The 23,584-nt window shown below is 43.6% G+C and overlaps 1 protein-coding gene, 1 long non-coding RNA gene and 2 other non-coding genes across 6 annotated transcripts; 3 read left to right on the forward strand and 1 right to left on the reverse strand.

Moving 5' to 3' along the window:
* Window positions 1–214: 214 nt before the first annotated feature.
* LOC126513517 (uncharacterized) lies at window positions 215–20,053 on the reverse strand. The gene is made up of 3 exons (XR_007595362.1): window positions 19,998–20,053; window positions 12,537–12,668; window positions 215–1,347 (listed from the first exon to the last, which is right to left on the reverse strand). It is a non-coding gene; the product is annotated as an uncharacterized lncRNA (long non-coding RNA).
* Window positions 20,054–20,334: 281 nt separating this feature from the next.
* Rpl21 (ribosomal protein L21) lies at window positions 20,335–23,493 on the forward strand. Of its 3 annotated transcripts, none has more exons than XM_050161970.1 (6): window positions 20,335–20,360; window positions 21,536–21,614; window positions 21,889–21,950; window positions 22,529–22,641; window positions 23,062–23,212; window positions 23,357–23,493. In XM_050161970.1, the coding sequence occupies exons 2-6, from the start codon at window positions 21,548–21,550 to the stop codon at window positions 23,444–23,446; spliced, it is 483 nt and encodes a 160-aa protein (XP_050017927.1). In that variant the 5' UTR covers window positions 20,335–20,360; window positions 21,536–21,547; the 3' UTR covers window positions 23,447–23,493. The 3 variants fall into 3 exon arrangements, with proteins under 3 accessions (XP_050017927.1, XP_050017926.1, XP_050017925.1); XM_050161969.1 differs by lacking the exon at window positions 20,335–20,360 and adding an exon at window positions 20,494–20,928; XM_050161968.1 differs by lacking the exon at window positions 20,335–20,360 and having other exon boundaries at window positions 21,301–21,614.
* Window positions 22,366–22,436, forward strand: LOC126513545 (small nucleolar RNA SNORD102). Its single transcript, XR_007595380.1, has one exon. It is a non-coding gene; the product is annotated as a small nucleolar RNA SNORD102 (small nucleolar RNA).
* LOC126513540 (small nucleolar RNA SNORA27) lies at window positions 22,680–22,808 on the forward strand. Its single transcript, XR_007595377.1, has one exon. It is a non-coding gene; the product is annotated as a small nucleolar RNA SNORA27 (small nucleolar RNA).
* Window positions 23,494–23,584: the final 91 nt, after the last annotated feature.

The raw sequence follows: 23,584 nt of genomic DNA on the forward strand, positions 1-23,584 counted from the left end.
CCCAGTACTCAGGAGACACAGACAGGCGGATCTCTGTGAGTTCCACAACAGCCAGGGCTACATAGAGAAACACTGTCTTGAAAAAACAACAACAACAACAACAACAACAAAAATGTTCAATTTTCTAAAATGACATTTTATTTATTTATTTTTAGGATTTTCAAGCTGGGGGTCTCGAATATCCCAGATTGTGTTTAAATCCCTGTTCCTCTTACTTCTTCCTCCCAAGCACTGTGATTGCACGTGTGCTCAACCATGCCTGACAAGGATTTTGTTTTAATGCTCATCTTTTAGTTTATAAAAAGGAACTTAAAAAAAAACAACTTTCATTCAACCTCATTTGTAACTTAATTCATACATAACATCCCCAAGTATTTCATTGAAGCTGATGAATTCCTTTCATTTTATATCTCCTTCTCTTCCATCCCGAGTCCAGATGTGAGTCGCTGCAGAACTACTTTCCAGAATTCATATACGTCTACGAAGAATAACATTTTTATGATTCCAAAAATGCTTGACATGAAATAGAAAATCTCACTGTGGCAACTTGAGAGAATAATTTTGACAGAGTACAGAAGAGAGTACTGGATTATGGAATTTCAAAAAGAATTCGATTATCAGTCAGTTGCAAACACATCAATGGGAAGAGAGAACATCGCACTGAGAGGAGCGCGAACACAGAAAGGCCTACACCCACCCCACCACCTGTGGCTCTTGTCATCAGCCCAGCCCATCCTTTCCTGAATTTGCCTTCTTCCCTCCTGCATACACGGGGAGCATGGTGGATACTCAGCATTCAAAAGGGATTCCACAAAGCCAGGTGTGGCCGTATAGAACTAAAAATATTGGCATTTGGGAGTCAAGGAGATAACAAGTTAGAGGCCAGCTTGGGCCACATAGTCAGTTCAAGACCAGCCTAGGCTACTTAGTGAGGTTGTATCAGAAAACAAAACCAGGGTTGGGCTTGCAACTCAGAGGCAGCCTGGTTGTCTAACGTGGTAGGCCTCCCAGGACTGGACCAGTGGCTTCCATTTCCCTGCCTCTGTGTCCTTCCAGTCCTTTGTATAAGGAATCCTTGTTCAGTCACCCTCTAGACATCTTTTGTCCCGGCTGACTCATTCCTGTTCCCCAAAGGTGACTGTTTTGAGCTATTAGTCATCTTAGTGGCTTTCTCTGAATTCATCCCCAGGCACCTTATAGTTCGCTTAAGTCACAGAGGCTAGGGCCTGGAGGGATGGCTCAGTTGTTAGAGGCTAGGCTCACAACCAAAAATTTAAGTCACAGAGGTTAGGGCTGGGAGCGTGTGCCAGCACAGGGTCCAGAAGAGCGGTGGACATACTCTTGTCTCTGAAACAAAGTAAGAAAAACTGTTAGGAGTTGTTCCCCGCAAGGGGTAATTAAACAAGTCAGTGGTTCTGGTGGCACCTTAAGTCTATACATACACATACGTGTGTGTGTGTGTGTGTGTGTGTGTGTGTAGTGGGTTATTTAGTTTTATATTTATATTGGAATTTTGTATACAAAATGTTTTCCACACAGTTTCAAATTTCTTTTAGCTGGGTGCTGGTGTCACACACCTTTAATCCCAGCATTCAGGGAGGCAGAGGCAGGCAGATCTCTGTGAGTTCGAGGCCAGCTGGGCTATAAGAGCTAGTTCCAGGACAGGCTCCAAAGCTACAGAGAAACCTTGTCTCGGAAAAAAAAAAAAAAAAAGAGGGCTTTCCCTTCCTGTTTTAATTTGATCTTACAGTTTTTTTAAGCCTGTGACATATTAATGCCTGTGATTTCCCTTTCAGTTCCTAACTTAATTCCCTGTTTCTTGAATTCCATGTCTCCCCTCTGCTTTGGGCTCCAATTCATTTCAGAAGGCAGACATCCTCGGCTAAGTGTTGGGAGAGAAGCATATTTGGAAATAAACTTTGTGAATGCTCAAGATTTGAAAAAATATTTTATTTTTTAATTATGGTGGTGGAGTGACCATGAGTGTAGGTGCACACAGAGGCCAGAAGGGGTGGACAGATGCCTGGGAGCTGCAGCTACACATGGGTTGTTGGTTGCCAGGTGGCTGCTGAGAATCCAATCAGAGTTCCTTGGAAGAACAGCCAATGCTCTTAACCACTGAGCCACGTCTCCAGTCCTGAATTACCAACTTTAGAATCACATAGCCTATTAGTTGTACAACAGAGGGCACTTCTGATGTGTGAGCGCGGTGACCATTGTCTAAGTTGTCTCTTGGGAACTTAAAGGTCACTCACACCTATGGAAACCCCCAAACCTTGACTCAGGACTGTGAGTGTCTGATCGGTGGGTGACCTTTTGACATCAGTGAACACTATTGCAAGTTCAGCTCACTGCTTGACATACCCACAACAGGCAAATGTAGATGGAATTCTTTAGTGTTTGTCTTTGAACAGTTTACTTATTTCTTTGAGTGTGACGTCCATAAAAATCATCCATGGGTGCTAATTTTGTTTTGTTTTGTTTATTCCTGACAGAGTCTCCTTACATAGCCCAGACTGGCCTAGAATTGCAGCCCCTCTCAATTCTCAGTGCTGACGGACAAACATGCTTCCCCATTCCAAGCATCCATATTGTCTCAATAACCAATTCCTTCTGCTAAATTCCAAAAGGAAGAACGTACTTGGGCCTGACTCAAAAGCAGAATCATCTTTTATGGTCAAAGTTCTATCCACTAACGAGACTGTTGAAATTATGATGAATCAAAAGAGGACACTAGAGTCTCCCAGTATCTCACATCCTAGAGTGCTCCTACATGTGACCCCTGCTCCAGAACATGTGAACCCATGCATCCTGTGACCCCTGCTCCAGGGCATGTGAACCCGTGCATCCTGGGACCCAGAGAGCTTCCCCCAACCAGGTGCCATGACTCTCCTGTACATCTGAGAAAGGAGCCCTTAACATCAGAGCAGGGTGTGTGCGTGTTGTTTCCTTTATCAGTTGGTTGCGATAGACTGTGCCAGCACTGTGGGTGGCTTCTGCTTGCAACCTCCCCCACAATCCTGGTCCTCTCCTGAGTCCCACAGGCTGACCTATAGGATCTGCTTTCCCTGGATGTGGCTATCTGGAAATCCCAGCAGGACATGGGAAGTGGTGGTCAAATGAGGCTGCATATTTATCACTGTGGGTTTCTCTCAGTGTGGTTGCTATGGTGGAACGCTCAAGGAGACACCCTGGCACCCAATTTGTGGCTAATGATCTAGAAATGCTTTTATTACCCTTTTCTCTCAGTGAAAGAAGCAGAATGCACTTTGCCTTCACAATCAAGGCAGACATGGCCCCTGACTTGTCTCAGGCAGAATCAACCCCCCGTTAGCATACAATCCCTCTGGGACCTCACTGGGTAGTTCACAGCCACATTGATCCATGCCACCGACAGCAAGAATGCCTAGAACTGGACCTAGTGAGCAGACAAGAGTTAGGATATCGTTAACACACAAATGTCAAGGAGAAGCAGAAACCTAAGTCCTTAAAGTTCTACGCTGGGGAAGTTCCAAGGGTCTCCTGGGGACATTTTTAAAAAGTGGATTGTAGAGGCAACTGAAACCATGTTTTGACTTTGGCACTAATCTAATTCCTGGATACCATGAAACTACCAATTCTGAGTGGGAACAGAGTATGAAGCCCTCTCAGGTCCAGGACGCAGTACACAAAGTACAGGAAGCCTGACCATCAGACTCCACAGGGGATGTGAATCTAGCAAGCAGAGGTGCCAAAACACCAAACCTATCACCTATTTTACTGATGACTTTTTTTTCCACTTAAAAAGCAGCTTGGTGGCGCACGCCTTTAATCCCAGCACTCGGGAGGCAGAGGCAGGCGGATCTCTGTGAGTTCGAGGCCAGCCTGGTCTACAGAGCTAGTGCCAGGACAGGCTCCAAAGCCACAGAGAAACCCTGTCTCGAAAAACCAAAAAAAAAAAAAAAAAAAAAAAAAAAAAGCAGCTTGGGAGGCTGGAAAGATGATTGCTTAGTGGCTAAGAGCACTGGCTCCTTTTATAGAGGACCTGGGATCAATTCCCAGCACCCATATGGCACGTTACAACCATCTGCAACTCCAGTCCCAGGGGATTCGACATCCTCACATAGACATGCATACAGACAAAACACCAATGCATATAAAATTAACTAATTTGCAAAAAAAAAAAAAAAAGCAGCTTGGGGCTATTAAAACGTTAGGCCCTGAGCCACAAATGCCTACATAATGTCAATAGCCCACTGTGAAAACCATTCATTGTAAAGTTTAAATGGTATCTCAGAGGGAAGAGGGAAGAGGTCTCTACCTCACACATCACAGCCAAGACCCTAGAACAGGATAGAGCAACAAGGGAAGAGTACACAGTAATGTTTTGAATGTAGATTTTATGCAACACAGGGGCCAGAGAGATGTCTCAGCAGGCAATGACACTTGAGTCCAACACAAGGGTGGAAAGAAAGAACCAACTCCACAAGGCTGTCCTTTGGCCTCCACACAGCCCCCTGACATGGCCCCATACTCACATCACGCATGTACACGGACAGTAAAAGTAGTGCTGGAACCAATCAGGGTCTTCCGCAGAAGCAGCAGATACTCTTAACCACTGAGCCATCTCTCCAGCCCTAGAAACTGGTTTTTTGTTTTGTTTTGTTTTGCTTGAGATAGGGTTTCTCTGTGTAGCCCTGGCTGTCCTGGAACTCATCCTGTAGACCAGGCTGGCCTAGAACTCAAGAGATCTGCCTGCCTCTGCCTCTCGAGTGCTGGGACTAAAGGCATGCACCACCACAGCCTGGCGGAAACTGTATTTTCATGGACAGTTGTGCAGAGAACTATCACTGAAAGAACACAAGTCTGATCCAACGGTAACAATCTGGGGGACTTAGCAGAGCCTGTCTACTCAGATTCAATGCCTGGGCTTCATTCCTTCACCCAGAGCAGGGTGGGGCTCCTCTGAAATGAAGCTCTTATGATACAGGTTCCAGAGGGCAGCCAGCTAACTTTTATGGCTGCCTTGGGAGGGAAGGGCAAGGGGAATTCTCTCTAGTTTCTAGATCTCTCCACAGAAACCTATGGCCTTTCAGGGACTTTCTAGAAGCTACTTAACACAGGAAGAGAAGAGTGGGCCAGATTTATTAACAGATCTGTGTACTAGGATGAAACTATCCAGAAAGGACCTGTTGTACTACAGCCTCCTCAGGAAAGGCCTGAAAGCGGGAACTTCAGGTCCTACAGCTTCACCACAGTCACTCTGCATCAGAGGCTCAGAGAAGTAAGGCAAAGAGCCCATGCCATTTCCGCACCGCCCTGACCCATGCCAACAACCTCAGCCTCTAACCGGGGTCCTGGTTTAGCTAGAACTAAGTAACTTAACACACAGTGACCCCTTCATGAACCCAGCACTGCCCTCACTCCAACCCATGAGGTGTTGTTAGAACTTGACAGGTTTGATTTTTTTTGTCCTTATCAGGTTGAATAATATGCAGAAAATAGGAGGAAAGCAAACGTTACTATAACACCCTGGAGCGCAGTGAACAAAATCCAAACCGTAGGTACGCCACAGTCACAACTGATTTACTCCACAAATAAATCCCAAGGGCAACAAAGGTTTCTGAGAAACACATAAATTAAGAGAAGTCTAGAAAACAGAAAGAATAATCCTAAATGGCCTTTACTTGAACCCTTGTTCTTAGCATACTAATTTTAAATGTCATTTCGAAATTGTAAAAAAAAAAATTGCAATGTGATCAGTACTAGATATCAAGGAATTATTGGTCACTTTGGAAAATGTGGTAGTGGAATTTGGTTATTTAAAAGTGGTATATAGAAAAGTTTCTCGATAAAATGAGCTGGTACCTGGGGTTAGAAGAGGAAATGGCGGCCAGCACGACTTACACAGTGGGTACCTTTTGTATTATACTAGCCTAGCTTGTTTGGAATTTTCTGGAAAAGAGCAGATAGACAGACAGACAGACAGACAGACAGACAGACAGACAGATAGATATAGACAGATATAAACATAGATTTATAGATATATCTTTAGGCTGGCCTCAAACTCACAAAGATCCACCTGTCTCTGGCTCCCAAGTGTTGGGATCAAAGGTGTGCGCCACCATCGGCCTGCCTGGTGCTTTTCAAATGTCATGTGTCCGCTGTGTCACTTGAGACTGTCCTCAGATACAGACTGACTCAGTAGGCTGGGGTAGGGCCTAAGTTTCAGAGAGCCCCAGCACTGTGCTCATGGTCCGTCTCTCAACAGACAGCCACAGGATGTGCTTTCCAGGTATATCAGCATTTACAGTCCAACGAGCTGTAAAGAACGGTGACCAAACTCCTCCCCTGGCAAACCGGGGATTAGAGATCACTTTTAGAAGTATTCCAGACAATGCTACCAATTCCTTAGAAACATGGCAAGGTCAAAATCACATTTGAATCAACAACTCATTTATATCATCCATTTGCTTAATCAGCTTTCTTTTTCTTTCTTTTTAATTAATTAATCTATTTATTTATTTATTGAGCAAGGGTTTCTTTGTAGCTCTGGGCTGTCCTGGAACTAGCTCTGTAGACCAGGCTGGCCTCGAACTCACAGAGATCCACCTGCCTCTGGGACTAAAGGCATGTGCTACTATGCCCAGCCTCAATTTTTAACCTCAAAGGTCGAATACTCTAGTTTAGAGAAATTGTGTGCAACCTGTCCATTTTTCAAAAAGTTCTTAGTATCCTCTAGAAATCTCTGCTTTCTGCTGGATTTTTTCTAGGTTACTTTGCAATAAAATGAAACTTTGGATAGCATCCTTCCCACAAATTTCACACTCAGTTGCTTCTCTGGGGAGTAGACAATGACAGGAGAGAATAAAATTAAATAGTCTAGACAAGAAAAAGAAATAAAATCTATTTCCAGTCCTATTTTATTAAAGGTGACTTGTTAGTCAGATGGTATGTTAAAATTATCCAGAGTAAAAAAAAAAAAAAAAGAACAAGTCATTTTAAGAAACCCTTCCTTCTGAGAGAGAGCACGAGCAAGGAACTCGGGACAGCGAGGGGTACACCCACACACTGAGACAATGGGGATGTTCTATCGGGAACTCACAAAGGCCAGCTGGCCTAGATCTGAAAAAGCCTGGGATAAAACCGGACTCGCTGAACATAGTGGACAATGAGGACTACTGAGAACTCAGGAACAATGGCAATGGGTTTTTGATCCTACTGCACGAACTGGCTTTGTGGGAGCCTAGGCAGTTTGGATGCTTGCCTTACTAGGCCTGGATGGAGGTGGGTGGTCCTTAGACTTCCCCACAGGGCAGGGAAACTTGATTGCTCTTTGGGCTGACCAGGAAGGGGGACTTGATTGGGGGAGGAGGAGGGAAATGGGAGGCAGTGGCGGGGAAGAATCAGAAATCTTTAATAAATAAATAAAAATTAAAAAAAAGAAAGAAACCCTTCCTTCTTTGTCCTTTACATTCATGAAGGAATTACACCTGCAACTAAGTTCTAGGTGCTCAGTAAAGGAGGCAGACCTTTGCCTCTAGCGCTCTGGGAAAGGTAGACGCGCAGTTTCCATCTTGTTAGGAACATCTTTATGGGTGTCTCCTCATCATGTACGAAAGCTTTTATAGTTTACCTTCTGGTGGAACTGCTAGCCTACAGGAACATGAGTACCCAGCCTTGCTAGACTCACAACCAAATAGGACAGACTAGGAATTAGAAACCGATGTCCTTGCCATGGGCGATTGACAGCAAGCGAATCTCTCTAGTCTCACCTTTGGACAGCTGCCAGAGGAATTAGCCAAGAAAAGAATCATGAAACTGAACCTTGCTGGGTGGTTGTGGTCCAAGCTTATAATCCCAGCACTTGGGAGGCAGAGGTGGGAGGATCTCTGTGGGTTCAAGGCTAGCCTGGTCTACAGAGAGATTTCCCAGGACAGCCAGAGCTACACACAGAGAAACCCTGTCTCAAAAAACAAAACAAACAAACAAACAAAAAACCTTCACAAAGCAAATGAACGGGCTTTCAAAACTGATCACTTTCCCAATACTATAACCTAAGCAAAAGCTTCCTGCCCCTAAGAGTTCTGTGGCCATTTGCATTCTTCTGGTAACTTCTCTGCTCTGGCAGCCTGGCTACTTGGCTGCAGTCTTGAGGGTGGAAGCTTGCATTAGACTGCTCGTGCCAAATAAGGAGCTTCTTCTCCGGAAATGACAGTCCTGTGCCTGGACCAGCAAGCCATCTAGAGGATTTGCTCACCAGCTTGTCTTTGTGGCACCTGCCTCGGAGCTTCCAGGGAGCAAGACTTCCTGGTGGACTTGCTGGAAAATACTTGAAGGAGATGCCAATAAACTTTTATCGGCAGGGGCAGAGAAACTACAGGGAGGATTAGTTGACTAAAAGGCCTAGAAATGAAGAGGTCAGAGAAAACACACCTCAAGGAAGAAGCTTTCTGTTTCAGGGGACTCAGAATGCCTGGGGCACGCTCAGAAAGCCCTGGGAAGCCCTCCCCACCCCCTCCCTGCACTCCCTGACCTTCAAGCCGTGCCTTGCTAAGCACTGAAGCAGTGCCAGGCCACAGAGCCATTCTGAAAGGAACTTTGTGCTGTGTTTTGTTTGTTTTGCTCCACAAATTTAAGGAAATTTCTGGCAAATCCGGTCTACAAATCTAATGAAATAGGTTCTTCTAAAATGAGCTCAATTGCTGGATTCTGAATGTTGTAGTTCCAGCCCTAGAAGCTGTGGCTGCTGCAGGAGGATTGCGAAGGAGTTTGAAGCCAGTCTGGGAGGCATATGTGAACAGGGAGCTCAGAAGATTCACTTACATACAAGCAGCAATGATTTGGAAAAGAAATCCAGAGATGGCACATGACACTACTCAAAATGTCCCAGTTCTTTAAAAAGAAAAAAAAGACGTGCAAAGAATGTAAAATGAATGTCCATTCATAAGGGAAAAGCAATGTTTGACACTTGCTTTGAGGAACATTTACTAGCCAAAAACTTTAAACCAACTACCTTAACATATTTTCAAACAATCAAATCATTTAAAAGATTCAAAGGAAGTAAAACAGAAATGATGAAATAAATAAAACAGAAAATTTAGAATTTAAAAGTATAATAACAACAGCAAATTTTGACCGGCAGCTTTGCAAAGGACATTTGAGCAGGGAAGGAAGAGAAGGGGAGGAGGAGAGGAAAGAGGATGGGAGGGGAGGGAGGGAAGGGGAGAGGAAAAGAAGGGGAATAGGAGAGGAGGACAAGAAGAGGAAGGGACGATGGAAGGAGGAAGAGGGGAGGGAGAGGAGGAAAGGCTGTGAACACAGTGTCGTTGAGGAAGTGGGAACATGGGTCCACAGAATACATACATTAAAACATCACAACATGCTGGGCAGTGGTGGCACACGCCTTTAATCTGGGGGGCAGAGGCAGGCGGATCTCTGTGAGTTCGAGGCCAGCCTAGTCTACAGAGCTAGTTCCAGGCCAGCCTAGTCTACAGAGCGAGTTCCAAGACAGCCAGAGCTGTTACAGAGAGAAACTCCATCTTGGAAAAAAGAAAAAGAAAGAAAAGACAAGACACAAACAAACAAACAAATCACAACATATGTATGCAAACTGACAACAATCAGTTTAAAAACACAATACCAAGCTATAGTAATCAAGACTGTATGGTTGTGGTAGAAGTATCACATATAGGTATGATGAAAATTAAAACACACACACACACACACACACACACACAAAAAACCACATCACACCTGCTGAGATTTAAAAAGTGAGCTGAAAAGATGGCTCAACAATTAGGGCCACCAGTTTCTCTTCAAAGGACTCGTTTGAGGCCCAGCACCTACACTGTGACACACAACCACCTGTAACTCTAGTTCTAGTGGATCTGAAGCCCTCTCCCCACCCGACCCCCGCCTCCAGATGCCCATACATACATGTATATATAAATTTGAAAATTCTAGGGCTGGAGAGATGGCTCAGTGGTTAAGAGCATTGCCTGCTCTTCCAAAGGTCCTGAGTTCAATTCCCAGCAACCACATGGTGGCTCACAACCATCTGTAAAGAGGTCTGGCGCCCTCTTCTGGCCTTCAGGCATACAGACAGAATATTGTATACATAATAAATAAATAAATATTAAAAAAAGAAAATTCTAGGCCAGGTATCATTGGATTCCTTTCTTAATTCTTTTATTTTTTAAAAGTTTCTTTTTAGGGGCTGGAGAGATGGCTTGGTAATTAAGAGCATTTGTTGCTCTTGCCGACGGCATGGCTTCTATTCCCAGCACACTTATGGCAGCTTACAGCCATCTGTAAGTGCAGGTCCAGCTCTGATGTCCTCTTCTGACCTTTGTGAGTACCGGGCAAACACGAGGTGCACAAACATGCATGCAGGCAAAATACACACATAAAACAAATAAATCCAAAATTTATTAAAATTAAAGTATCTTTGTTGGGTTATTTTATGCTGATCACCAACATCCATCTTCCTGTTTCCTGACTATGGATACGATATGACCAGCAGTCTCAAGTCCTGCCCCTAAGGCTGAGAGCTGCCTTTTCCCACCATGCCAGACTGAACCCTCACACTGTGAGCTGAGGTCAACTCTGCCTCCCTTCATTTCTTCTTGGCACATATTCACTGCAGCAACAGTAACTAATATGCTTTCTTTCCACAGTATCCATCCCAACTCCCAACACTGTGCATCGAAACAGCCAACACTTGTTCTTGGTCCTAGCCCTGCCCTCCTTCTGATATGCCTCTGTGCCTCCCTCCCTTCCTTCCTCAGATCTTTTCAGAAAAATCCTTGCTTGTGAAGTCTTCTCTGGCCAGAGTATAATCCATGATGCCTCGTTTCTGCTTTCTTTTAGTGCCTGCCTCCACCCCAGCACACACACACACACATATATAATCATATATATAACATCACATTGTGTATCACCCGCTTTCCTTGCTGGAAGGTAAACTTCAAGAGCACAGGGATTTTTCTGTCATCTGAACCTACAGTGCAGCATCTCACTCCTGTTATCTAATAAACGTGTGCTCCATTAAATAGTGAAAGCCCTGAATGTTGCTGGGAACCAATCAGCTGAGCAGAGTCACACCTCACACACCAGCTGACCATCCTATCTAGACAGCAACTAGTGAATGAAAATTCCCTGACAAGACCAAGGTCACAGTTACTGACTCCCTTACTAGGAATGGAGAGATAGCTCAGTGGTTAAGAGCACTGTCTGCTAGTCCAGATGACCCAGCTTCAATTCCCAGCATCCCATGGCAGCTCACAACTGTCAGTAATTCCAGATCCAGGGAAGTTGACACTCTCACAAGATGAATGTATAGGCAAAATACCAATGAACATAAAAATAAATAAATCATTTTTAAAGTAATGACTCCATACTAACACAATCCAGGTGGGAGAGCTCATTTCCTGTTTGTTTTTATAGTTCCTGTAAGGATCTGTTCTGTCTCTTTAAGAGACAAGCCACACCCACTCCTTCCCCCATCTGCTGATCTTCAGCTTCCAGCCAGGGTTCTCTCTTTTCTATCTCCCTCTCAAAGAGGCAGCTTCTGCCTCTCCCCGCTTCTCCCCTTCCCCTATTCTGTCTTTCTCTTCTCTCTCTTTCTCTCTCTCTGCTCTCTTCTCCCCTTCTCCCTTCCCCCTCCATAGCCCCTGAATAAATATCCAATCTCATTCTGCATGGTGTGCCTATCCGTGTCTCTGTCTCTTCCCTGCCACTGCATGTCTCCCTGCCCTGGACCAGCCACTGCTCAGGGACTGGCTGCTCTCAGGGCCTGCTGCCTGCTGCCACATGGCCCGTTGCCACGGCTTGGGGACCTGCAGCGATTCTGCTGCTTGCCCCAGCGAGGATCCTGCAGAATTTTTAATTTTTCCATTACAGTTCCCTCTCTTTCCAGATATACTTTGTATGGATATTATATGTTTAGCCCTGGGTACATAATGGTAATCTCATAGAGACAGAACCTCCATGTTTATGGTATGGTTTTCTCAAGTCTACTTTGAGTCATCAGAGCACTGTCAAAAATCTAAGATCTTTTTCTTTTCTTTTTTTTCCCCTCTTTTTTTTTTTTTTTTTTTTTTTTTTTTTNGGATTTTGGTTTCGTTTGTTTGGTTTTTTGAGACTAGGTTTCTTTGTAGCTTTGGTACCTGTCCAGGAACTAGCACTTGTAGACCAGGCTGGCCTTGAACTCACAGAGATCCCCGCCCCCCTCTGATGGGATTAAAGGTGTGTGCCACCACCGCCCACCTGGCTCCAGTTACTTTTCTTATCTCTGTGACAAAATACCTAAGGAGAAGCAGATTCTGGAAGGGCAGGCTTATTTGGGTTCCCAGTTTGAGAGGAACCCATCAGAGTGGGGAAGATTTGGTGAATGGGAAGTACTCCCTTCTCACCAGGACCAACCAAGTAGTTGTGTTTTGTGTGTGTATGGTATGTGTGTTTTTTGTGTGTGGTATATGTGTGTTGTGGGCAAGCGTGCCATGGTGCACATGTGGAAGTCAGAGGCAGGCACTTTTCCCACTGAGACATCTCACCAGATCCTTTGTCCCTTTTTCTTCAGCCTGGGTTCCAGCAATCGAGATGGGTCTTCTCTCCTCAGTAAGAGCTTTACAGAATCACACAGACACCAGAGCTGTGCCTCCTAAGTGACTCCAAAGCCAGTTGATCTGATAAAAAAGAGCAACCATTAAAAGGGCACTACAGAAAGCAGAATTAAGCATCATAAACATTCTGAAGCTGGTTTGGAGGAAATTTTCAGCAGTGCAGTTCCATCCTCAGAACTTGAAAGCACGGCACAAATTAGCAGCATTAATATCTGACGAATGCTTTCACTTTATGTTTTATGCTTCAGCTACAAATCCCAGGGCTAAAACTTTAAAGGGACTTTGTATCAATTATATTACAGAAATATTTTGATGTCATTGTGGTTCATGCTGATGACTATTGTCTGTTTCCAAAAGGAGCCTATTTCAGAATTTCCTGGCATCGCAGCAGATCTTAGCCAGAGGGATTTCTCTAATGGATAGAAAAGTTTTAGTTTTTGCTCAGTGAGTATGACAGTCAAGATAATTCCCACCACATTCTTCTTATTGTGAAAATACAGCCCCACGCCTGAATGATGGCTCGAGGTAGAGATAGAGAGGGGATGCTGAACCCCATCTGCAGGCATCTTCTAGTGTCTGTCATGACAATCCCAGCTACTCACCATTTCAACTGACAAATGGAAATACAACCTTGAGATTTTTTTTTTTTTTGAGACAGGGTTTCTCTGTGTAGCTTTGGAACTGTCGTGGAACTCGAGCTATAGGCCAGGCTGTCTCTGCCTCCCGAGTGTTGGAATTAAAGGCCTTTGCCACCACCACCTGATTTACTTTGAGAAAAATTTTAAGGATCTTTCATAAAAAATATTCCTCAAATAAAGTTTAAACAAGCATAGCTTACCACTGACTTATTTCCTCATGGAGAGCAGGTTGAATTATGAGCATGTTTTCTAAATGTCTAAAGCCACGACAGAATCAGCAAGATCAAGCCTTACACCTCTAATCCCAGCCCTCGGAAAGCAGAAGCAGGGCACCTCAAGTTCAGGCCAGCCTGGGATACAGAATGATGCTCTCTCAAAAGAACTGCTGCTTTTAAAAAAAAATCAGAGCCAGGCGGTGGTGGCTCACACCTTTAATCCCAGTACTTGGGGGCAGAGGTGGATCTCTGAGTTCAAGGCCAGCCTGGTCTACAAGAACTAGTTCCGGGGCAGGCACCAACCAAAGCTACACAGAGAAACCCTGTCTTAAAAAAATCAGCACATTTACAGAACAAATCCGAGGGTTTTTTTTTTTTTTGACAATAAACAAAAACAAAAAACAAACACACAAACAAAAAACAAAAACTCCAACTTTTTGAGCTTGGAGCCTTCAAAAAGACTGTACTAAAACTGTGTAGAATTCACAAAGAGAAATGGAAATGAGTTATAAATCCATATCCCTGTAAAATCCTGCAGATCTAAAATCACTAAAGAAGCTGGGCGGTGGTGGCACACACCTTTTATCTCAGCACTTGGGAGGCAGAGGCAGGCAGATCTCTGAGTTCAAGGAAAGCCTGGTCTACAGAGTGAGTTCCAGGACAGCCAGAGCTATTACACAGAGAAACCCTGTCTCTACAAAACAAAAATAAACACATACATACATACATACATACATACATACATACATACATACATATTCCTGGCTGTCTCCTGAGTGAAATACAGATCATGCATGTATGTGTGGCTGGTGGAGGTACTTTTCTTCCCAGTGAATTCGTGTCAGATATTTATAGTCTTTGACACTTTTCCTGGGGAGACACAATACAAATGTCTATTCACCCCAGAGAGGGAACTGACAACAGATCAAAGGAACAATACCACAGAAGTCCAATTTAGTGACTCACTCACTGAGTTTATTGGGGTTAGTTACAGGAGTGTAGGTGAGGGGTGACTTAAAGGAGCAGGAAGGACTCAAAGACAGCTTCATCTCTGAGCCCGTACGGGTGTGAGTGACAGACAGCTCATGAAAGCTGGAACCCTGACTCTCTGTACGACCTGCAGGCAGCTCCACAGGTTAGTAAATCTCTTCCAGGCAGATCAGTTGTTGTGAGCCTCCTGAATAATCCTTTGCTGATCACACACTGTTGTGGAGGAAGGGGCCTTATCCATCTCATCAGGTTCTTGGCATTTTTTAGTTGTTTACTTTCAGAGTTTTAACAAGCCAACCGTCGGAATGTCCTGAGTCTTTAGGATGTACTGAATCTTTTTTTTTTTTCATGGGTAGGAGGAGTATGAAACATGGTTTCTCTGTGTAGCCCTGGCTATTCTGGAACTAGCTCTTGTGGACCAAGCTGGCCTCAAACTCACAGAGATCCGCCTGCCTCTGCCTCCTGAATGCTGGGATTAAAGCCATATACCATCATGCCTGGCATGCAAACATACTTTTTAGAAAACTCTTCTGAGGTTAGACAGAAGGCTCAGTGGTTAAGAGCACTGACTGCTCTTGCAGAAGGCTCTGGTTCAATTCCCAGCACCCATTTGGTGGCTCACAACCATCTATATTCCAGTTCTAGAAGATTTGACACCCTATTCTGGCTTCTGTGGGCACTGCATGCACATGGTGCACCTACATACACTCAGGCACACACACACACACAATTCTTTAAAAATCCTTCATAAGAAAAAACACAAAAATATGCTATACAGAGATGCAAACGTCCCTTCGTGACTTAAACTGTTTATTTATTTTTTCATGCAGGAACTAATGGTGTCCTCCATCCCTAGCCCAAAGCTGTGTTTTGATCAGTGTTTTACCCAAGTCTGGTGATACGTGCCCTTCATTGTAAACAGCCACCTTCTTGCTGCTCCCCTTCTTCCACAAAGCCACTGGATGATTTTTAAAAAAAATTTTTAAGTCAGTGCACTTAAGCTCTGAGCCATTTCTCTAGCACCCACTGGAAGATTGTTATTTCTCCGAGTTCAGCTGAGACCCACCACTCTGCCTGCTCACAAGCTTTTCTTCCTGCCTGAGGAGCTCTGCTTGCACTGGCTTGACTACTGTCAATCTTTCACTAAGACTCACTGTGTGAAGCTTCCTATTTGGCTCACTTCCTCCAATCCAGGAACATCAGCTTCCTTTGCACAACTCCCACAGTGTTGTGTCTCCTATTCTGTTACCTGGCATAATGTGTGGGCTCACCTCTCTCTCCTACCAGGTTCCCTGAGGGTCCTTGAAAGCAAGGACCATGTTTCATGATTATAGTTTTGTCACTCGGTGCAGTGCCCGACTAGATGCTCATAAATGGTGAATGAAATACGAATGCTCCCACTTTCTACATTTATTTCACTTTTTTTGCTTGTTTATTTTTGTTTTGTGTAGTCCTGGCTGTCCTGGAACTCACTCTTTAGCTGGCCTCAAACTCAGAGATCTGCTTGCTTCTGCCTCAGGAGTGCTAGGATTAAAGGTAGGGTACCACCGCTGACTGGCTATTCTTTAACTGTTTCAACATTTTTCTCATTCTCTTTGTATTAATGACCTCAAACTAGAGATAAATTGATGGCGAGGAAATCAGGAAACAACTTCGGCTTTAAAATCTGTACAACGGAGTTAGTGACACGGCTGTGTTTAAAACTGGCAAGGCTGGGGACAAGACGAAGTGCTAGAGCAGAGCACATGCCTAGCAAACATGAGGGCTTGGGTTTGAGCACTAGTACTTCAGAAACAGCCAACAAGATAGTCAGGTGTGGTGGAGCATGCCTTAAATCTCAGCACTGGGGAGGTGGAGGCAGGAAGAGTTCGATGAGTCTGAAACCAGGCTAGCCTGGTCTATATAGTGAGGTCTGGAACACACAGGGCTATGCAGTGAGACCCTGTCTCAAATAAATAACTAAATAAGATACGTGTCGTAAAAAAAATAAATGAATGCCTTATTGATGGGGAGCTAGCTCATTTAATGGCCCAACGGCTAGGGAGGCTGAGGCCGAGGGGTCACTTCAAGAGGTCAAAACTAGCCTGAGCAATGTAATTAGACCCCTTCATATAAGGTACGTGCAAGCTTTACTCCTGCAGAGGAGAATGCTGGATAAACAAAACCGTGGTTTCCTTTGAGAATTACTTTGCAGTTCTTTATAAAATGAGGTACAGACCTAAGAAAGGACCAGAAATATAACTCCTACATATTCATCCCAAAAGAAAACAAGTTCACAAAAACTTATGCAGTGTTATTAAATGAGATAAAATAATATTTAATATTTCCATCAAGAGAAAAGTAAATTGTAGTGTATCTCACTTGATCTTACTCAAAAGACCAAGAGGTCACATTTCAGTCTAACCATATTGTGGAATACTACTTAGCAGCAGATCATGTCCAACTATTGACACACACAACGTAACTGAATCTCAAAAACCACTATGCAAAATAAAAACTCAGGGGGTAAAAAAAGCACATAAATTGTATGGTACTGCTTAGCTATACTGGACAATGTTTTTATAGAAATCAGGCTACTGAGAACAGGGGGTGGCAGGTGAGGGAGGGTATAGCACTTTTCTATCATACACCACGCCTTGGTCTCAATTCCCTAGCACTCTTGTTTGTTTAAAGAAAGAAACGGGGCTGGAGAGATGGCTCAGCAGTTATAAGCACTGACTGCTCTTCCAAAGGACCTAGGCTCAATTCCCAGCAACCACATGGCAGCTCATAAATGTGTGTAAATCCAGTCCCTGGGTAATCTGACACCTTCACACCATTGCACATAAAATAAAATTAAAATTAAATTAGAAAAGAAAAAAGGAAATAAGAATATTTATGATTCTGGAGGGAGAGTGGATTGAGTAGAAGGGAAGTTCCAGGGATCTTGAGGGGGGCAACATTCTGTATCTTGTCTGCAGGGATTGATGATGAAGCATGGTGTTGGTGCACATACAGTCTGCACATTAGCATAAGGATTTCTGGAACTCTCAACCACATATATGCATGTGCATATACATGAAGGAATGCTAACATGCACACACACACTGAATTCAACTATCTACAGTAGACAAAAAAGACAATGGGTAAAGTCTAAAACAATGGACCAGTGCAAGAACATGTTTAATTCTGGTATTCATTTTGGTATACTATTTTTATATTTTATTTTTTTGGTTTTTCGAGACAGGGTTTCTCTGTGTAGCTTTAGAGCCTGTCCTGGAACTAGCTCTTGTAGACCAGGCTGGCCTTGAACTCACAGAGATCCGCCTGCCTCTGCCTCCAAGGGCTGGGATTAAAGGCAAGTGCCACCACCACCTGTCTATTTTTATTTTTTTTAACTCTTACGCTAATTTTTATTACACTCAACCCAAATCAACTAAGGTAAGTAATATGTTAAAAAAACAGAAAAATTGCTGGGTAGTGGTGGCACACACCTGTATTTCTGGCACATGGGAGGCAGAGGCAGGCAGATCTCTGAGTTCGAGGCCAGCCTAGTCTACAAAACGAGTTCCAGGACAGCCAGGGCTGTTACACAGAGAAACCCTGTCTTGAAAAACTAAACAAACAAAAACAGAAGAATTGGGCCAGATGTGGTGATGCCCATCTTTAACCTTAGTACCCAGGAAGTAGAAGCAGTCAGATCTCTGTGAATTCCAGGCCAGTCAAAACAACATAATGAAAGTCTATCTCAAAATCAAATAAAAATTGCTTTAGGAATAATTAAAAATTAATTAAAAGTAACTGAATATAATTTGGTCACAGATATTAAAATTTGTTCAAATATTTGAAGCCTCTTTTTAAAGTCCTGGCTAATTAGATCATTCACGTTTTTCTTTTTTTCTTTTTTTAACCAGGAAAGTTTGAGAAAAATGTAGTACCAGGCATGCATTTAATCAGGCCTCTGGAATCTCATCCATTTAGCTGAATGTTTTACAGGATATTTATCTTTCTGCCTTTTTAAAATACATTTTTATTGATATTTATTGAGTTCTATATTTTTCTCTGCTCCCCTCCCTGCCTCTCCCCTCCCTCCTTCAGTCTTCCCCAAGGTCCCTATGCTCCCAATTTACTCAGGAAATCTTGTCTTTTTCTACTTTCTACTTCCCATGTAGGTTAGATCTATGTAAGTCTCTCTTAGTGTCCACATTGTTGTCTAAGGTCTCTGGGATTGTGGTTTGTAGGCTGGTTTTCTTTGCTTTATGTTTAAAAACCATCTATGAGTGAGTACATGTGATAATTGTCTTTCTGTGTCTGGGTTACCTCACTCAAAATAATGTTTTCTAGCTCCATCCATTTTCCTGCAAAATTCAAGCTGTCGTTAGTTTTTTCTGCTGTGTAGGACTCCATTGTGTAAATGAACCACACTTTGCTTATCCATTCTTTGGTCGAGGGGCATTTCGGTTGTTTCCAGGTTCTGGCTATGACAAACAAAGCTGCTGTGAACATAGTTGAGCACACGTCCTTGTGGCAAGGTCAGGTTTTTCATATACTCTGAGATTGGGCTTCAATGCCACTACTTAATCTTCATGGTAGATGTTTATCTTCTAGCATGAATTAATGCGACTTCAAACAACCAAACCTAACCATGCTGGACACATCATTCAATGGATTTTACTGAGTTTATTACTAGGGTCTATTAGTAGGATTTGATGGTTTTCAGAATTCATAAATATTCAAGGATGAGACTTGGAATCAAGCAGAAGCTGAGGGAAGCGAGACAGTTCAGTCAGGTCATCTCATTGTCAACTCTGTCTCAAAGGTACTCAATTCAGAGTAAAGATCAGAGACATACACTCTAGCTTTCTGGCTGTCTTAGCACACTCAAGAGTCTGGCTTCTTGTCTTGCTGACAATGGGGTTACCTTCCCACGAATGTATACTAGGGACAGGATTAATATCTCCAAAATTAAATGGGGGACCATTGCATAAGAGGAATGGACCCAAATACCGATTATAAAAACGATATCCATCTCTCAAAGTCCTCGTTTATTATTGGAATGTTTTCAACATCCAATGCGGCCATGACAGTAAATTGACTATCTAATGACTAGGAATGCTGCTTCCAGTATAACGACGGATTAAATATCCTCATCTACAATCAGGGAGGGGAGGAAAAGAGAGGAGGGTAATGGGAGTGAAAATGATCAAACTGTGTTATCTCACACACGCCTGTCTGAAAATGTCAAAATGAAACCTAGTACATTGTACAATAAATAAACTCTAAACAAAACGTGAGTGTCTTCACAGGCTCAGACTACAGGTATGAGAGGAAAGAAAGTCAAAACGAAGTTTTTGGTGAGACAGTGTCTCACTATATTGCTCTTGCCTCAGCCTTCCAAATACTGGGATTGTGAGCATGCGTACACGCCTGGCTTGCCAAAATTTTAACCCACCAATAGTGCGTTGTTTAATACATCAGGAGAAAAACTTGAAAAACACACAAACAGTTTTTGTTCACACGTAATTATTTGCCTACGCGACTTAACAGACCCTACAATAACTAAAACTCACTGCGCCGCAGAACGTAAATGACTTCTGGCCAAGAGTTAAAACGACAGATTCCTACGTCACGTGACGCACCGGCTTGCGTCGGCACGCTCCGGAAGTAGCGTCCCGCTGGACGCCCGCAAGGGCCCCATTCCGGGCTGCCTAACATAATGCCTGTGTGACTTTGGGTTAGCCGGCTGCCTTTAGTCTGCGCAGGAGAGAGCGTCCTCACAACGTCTCCAGGTTATCATGGTGACGCGGTTCTCTCGAAGAGCCTCGCAGGCTCGGCGTTTTTCTTCAGGCGGTGCCGCGGGCAGCCCGCGGTCCTTGTAAGTGCGCGCGGCCCCGCCCCCTTCCTTTCGGCCGCGGTAGCCATCTTTCAGGTTGGTGGGTGCGCGTGGCTCTCGCGGCTTTCGCTCCTCACAAGCTGCACGAGGGGCTCAGCCCGCGGAGGCTGCGTGTTAGGGTCGTGGGGGGACTGTCTGGAGGCCATTGGCTTGGGTGGTGGGTGGCGGGGGCTTTTATCCGGAGAAGCCGGGCCTGGCTCAGTCCTGGTCTCCGGGCGTCCGCCTAACCCTAGACATGAGCATGTGGTGTCGGGTTGAGACTTAAAAGTCGCAGTGGGTCTTAACGACACGTGGGTGTGTGCAAGCCTGGACTTCGCTCTGGCGAGGAGGGTTCCCGCCGAGTCAGCCCGGGCAGTGATGTGAAGGAGACTCCCTCGGGATGCGTGAAACAGTCCGCACTTTGCACGTTTGGCCCTAAGAGCGTAGGAAGGGACGGTAACCTTACGGCTGCTACACCGATGCTTCTAACACATGCTTTGGGGGTTCCCTTGTGGCTCGGAATAATGACCAGGAGTAGCAGGCAGTTATGCACTGAATAACTGGAGTTGGAGTTACTAAACCTATTGGCTTGTTGGAAAACAAGATCTGGTTCTAAATATCTGTAGTAGGTAAGATGGTGCTAAACTAGCTGCCGATTGAGTACTCTCCCTGTGCCCAGAGCCGCCTGGGGCTCTTTACAGATGTTATTTAGTATGAATGTTTGTAAAAATGGAAAATCATTTACAGTTAGGAATGTCAACTTAAGTAGGTCTTTATAGCAGGAATCGTCGAGGCTTGCCTTAGATTTATCAGGGATCTAATTCATTAGCAAATGGAAGTGTAGAATTAAGAGATTTTTTTTGACAGGAAATTAAGTTAATAAGGATTAACTTATTAACAAAGTGCAGGCTTGAATTCTGTAGTTTCCAACCACAAAATTATCCTGGAGTTGGGGGTTGCAGTGTCCTTGGCCTTTTAGACTGTTCTACTTGTAGATGCGTTGTATTCATTGGTGTGTACTATATTCTAGTAGGAAGGTGTTTTGGCTTGAATTTTAACATCCAGTCCTGGTTTTAGTGACAGAATTTTATTAAAAAAAAACTATTTAATCCGTGAGGAATCATGAACACCCATTTACAATCCTAGTGTTCCAGCTTTTTGTATTGTTGATTGATGAATTTTAAGGGGATAGTTAAACATTAAATAGTTTTTGACTGCTAACTTTTCTGGTTTCAGTAACTCGCCAAAATGACAAACACAAAGGGAAAGAGGAGGGGCACTCGCTATATGTTCTCTAGGCCCTTTAGGAAACATGGTAAGTGATATTTGTGTTTTTGTTTACCTCTGGTTAACAGCATGCACCTGTATTCTGTCCTAAGCGAAAGGATGGATCTCATAGTCTGATAATTCTGTGGTGTGCAGGCTTAACCCTGGAAGGAAGTATTTGACTGGCAGTGCTTATAATGAGAAATTGTCCACTATACTTAATGGAACTGCCAAAGATTTGTGCTTTGTGTTTATAACTAGTACAGTTATGGAAGTGCTCCTTGTAGCTCTAAACATTATCTTGATGCTTTTTTTTTTTGTAGGAGTTGTTCCTTTGGCCACGTACATGCGAATCTACAAGAAGGGGGATATTGTAGACATCAAGGTAAATTAGAGTGGAGGAAAAGTCAATATTAGAAGTGAGGGACTAGGCCAGGCGGTGGTTGCATAAGCCTTTAATCCCAGCATTAGAAAGGCAGAAGCAGGCAGGTCTCGACTTTAAAATTAGTTGAGAATGTAGGCAGCCTTTGTGGCACATGCCTTTAATCCCAGCACTCAAATGGGTCTCTTGAGTTTGAGGTCAGCCAGAGCAACATAGAAATGTTGTCTCAAAAAAAAAGTGCTGAATCATGCTTTTATTCTCAAGATGCAGAGGCAGGCAAATTTCTTGAGTTAAAACAGCTGGGGCTATACAGTTAGACCATATAAAAAGATAATAAAATTTGCCGTTATAGTTACTTTTTATGAAAATCCCAGTGAAGGCTACACTCTGAATAGTTGGGTATGTTCTGGCACTCTGGAACTTAATGATGATTGTCAATTTGATTGCTTGATGCAAAGTGAAAACCACATTTCACCGGCTCTGAGAGTTCTTGAGTTGCCATTTAAAGGGAGCCTTGCTTACTTAAAAGGATTTGAAAAGAGGAATTGCTGTTAAAAAAAAATACTTTGTCTCTTGACTAGGGAATGGGCACTGTTCAAAAAGGAATGCCCCATAAATGTTACCATGGCAAAACCGGAAGAGTCTACAATGTCACCCAGCATGCTGTGGGCATCATTGTAAACAAGCAAGTTAAGTAAGTAGAATGCTATTTGTGACTAAGTAGTCGGTTACACACCCCCTTTCACTTTGCCAATTGGACTTAATGTCTTCATTGGCCATTCAAGTGGGGCAAAGGAAATAACCTTTTAAAACTCAGGCAAACTTAAGTGTTTGTCTTGTAACCTGTCAGGGGATACATTGACATTTCACTGAGAAGTCTGTAGTGGTTGGTGCTGGTGTGTCGGTAGTATTAAAAGTTCATCACAAGCTTCATTAGCCTGGTTTGGTTTCAGACCATGCTCATCAGAAAAGTAGCTTTAAAATGTGCTCTCGGCCTCTTCCTTTGGGTGAGAGTGATTGACAAGCGTGAGTGTGGTGCTAACTTACTGTAGGAATAGTGTACATTTCTGTTGGGTTTTGAATGAAGTACTTAGAAACTTATTGGTCTTTTAAGGGGCAAGATTCTTGCCAAGAGAATTAATGTGCGGATTGAACACATCAAGCACTCAAAGAGCAGAGACAGCTTCCTGAAGCGGGTGAAGGAGAACGACCAGAAGAAAAAGGAAGCCAAAGAGAAGGGCACCTGGGTTCAGCTGAAGCGCCAGGTGAGAGTCCTACCAGGCAGTGTTTATTGCTATTAATATTGAGGAATCTTTAAAACTTTGCTCCCTTTATTTTGTTAATAAGTGTAAGAATTGGTTCTAAAGAGCACTTTAAAATTTCCCATAATCCTTTTCTTTCTTTACCAGCCTGCTCCACCCAGAGAAGCACACTTTGTGAGGACTAATGGGAAGGAGCCTGAGCTGCTGGAGCCCATTCCCTACGAATTCATGGCCTGATGTAAAAAAAGAAATAAAAGACCTGGACTATAAAGGTTTTTTCTTAAGTTGAAGTGTGGTATCTTCTCCCTGAAAGAAAATGCTGGTTCACTGTGTCTTTCCTATTCAGATTTTACTAATTTTTTCCTGCTAATTGAC

Source organism: Alexandromys fortis, unplaced genomic scaffold (assembly GCF_014885135.2).
Source record: "Alexandromys fortis isolate MF-2015 unplaced genomic scaffold, M_Fortis_MF-2015_v1.1 scaffold_118, whole genome shotgun sequence".
In the NCBI taxonomy this organism is placed as follows: domain Eukaryota; kingdom Metazoa; phylum Chordata; class Mammalia; order Rodentia; family Cricetidae; genus Alexandromys; species Alexandromys fortis.

Bases quoted from the DNA above. Each gene is read 5' to 3' on its own strand.
- Rpl21 (XM_050161970.1), top strand. From the start codon at position 21,548: ATGACAAACACAAAGGGAAAGAGGAGGGGCACTCGCTATATGTTCTCT. The intron at 21,615-21,888 runs GTAAGTGATATT...TTTTTTTTGTAG, and splicing joins TAGGCCCTTTAGGAAACATG to GAGTTGTTCCTTTGGCCACG. The intron at 22,642-23,061 runs GTAAGTAGAATG...TGGTCTTTTAAG, and splicing joins ATTGTAAACAAGCAAGTTAA to GGGCAAGATTCTTGCCAAGA.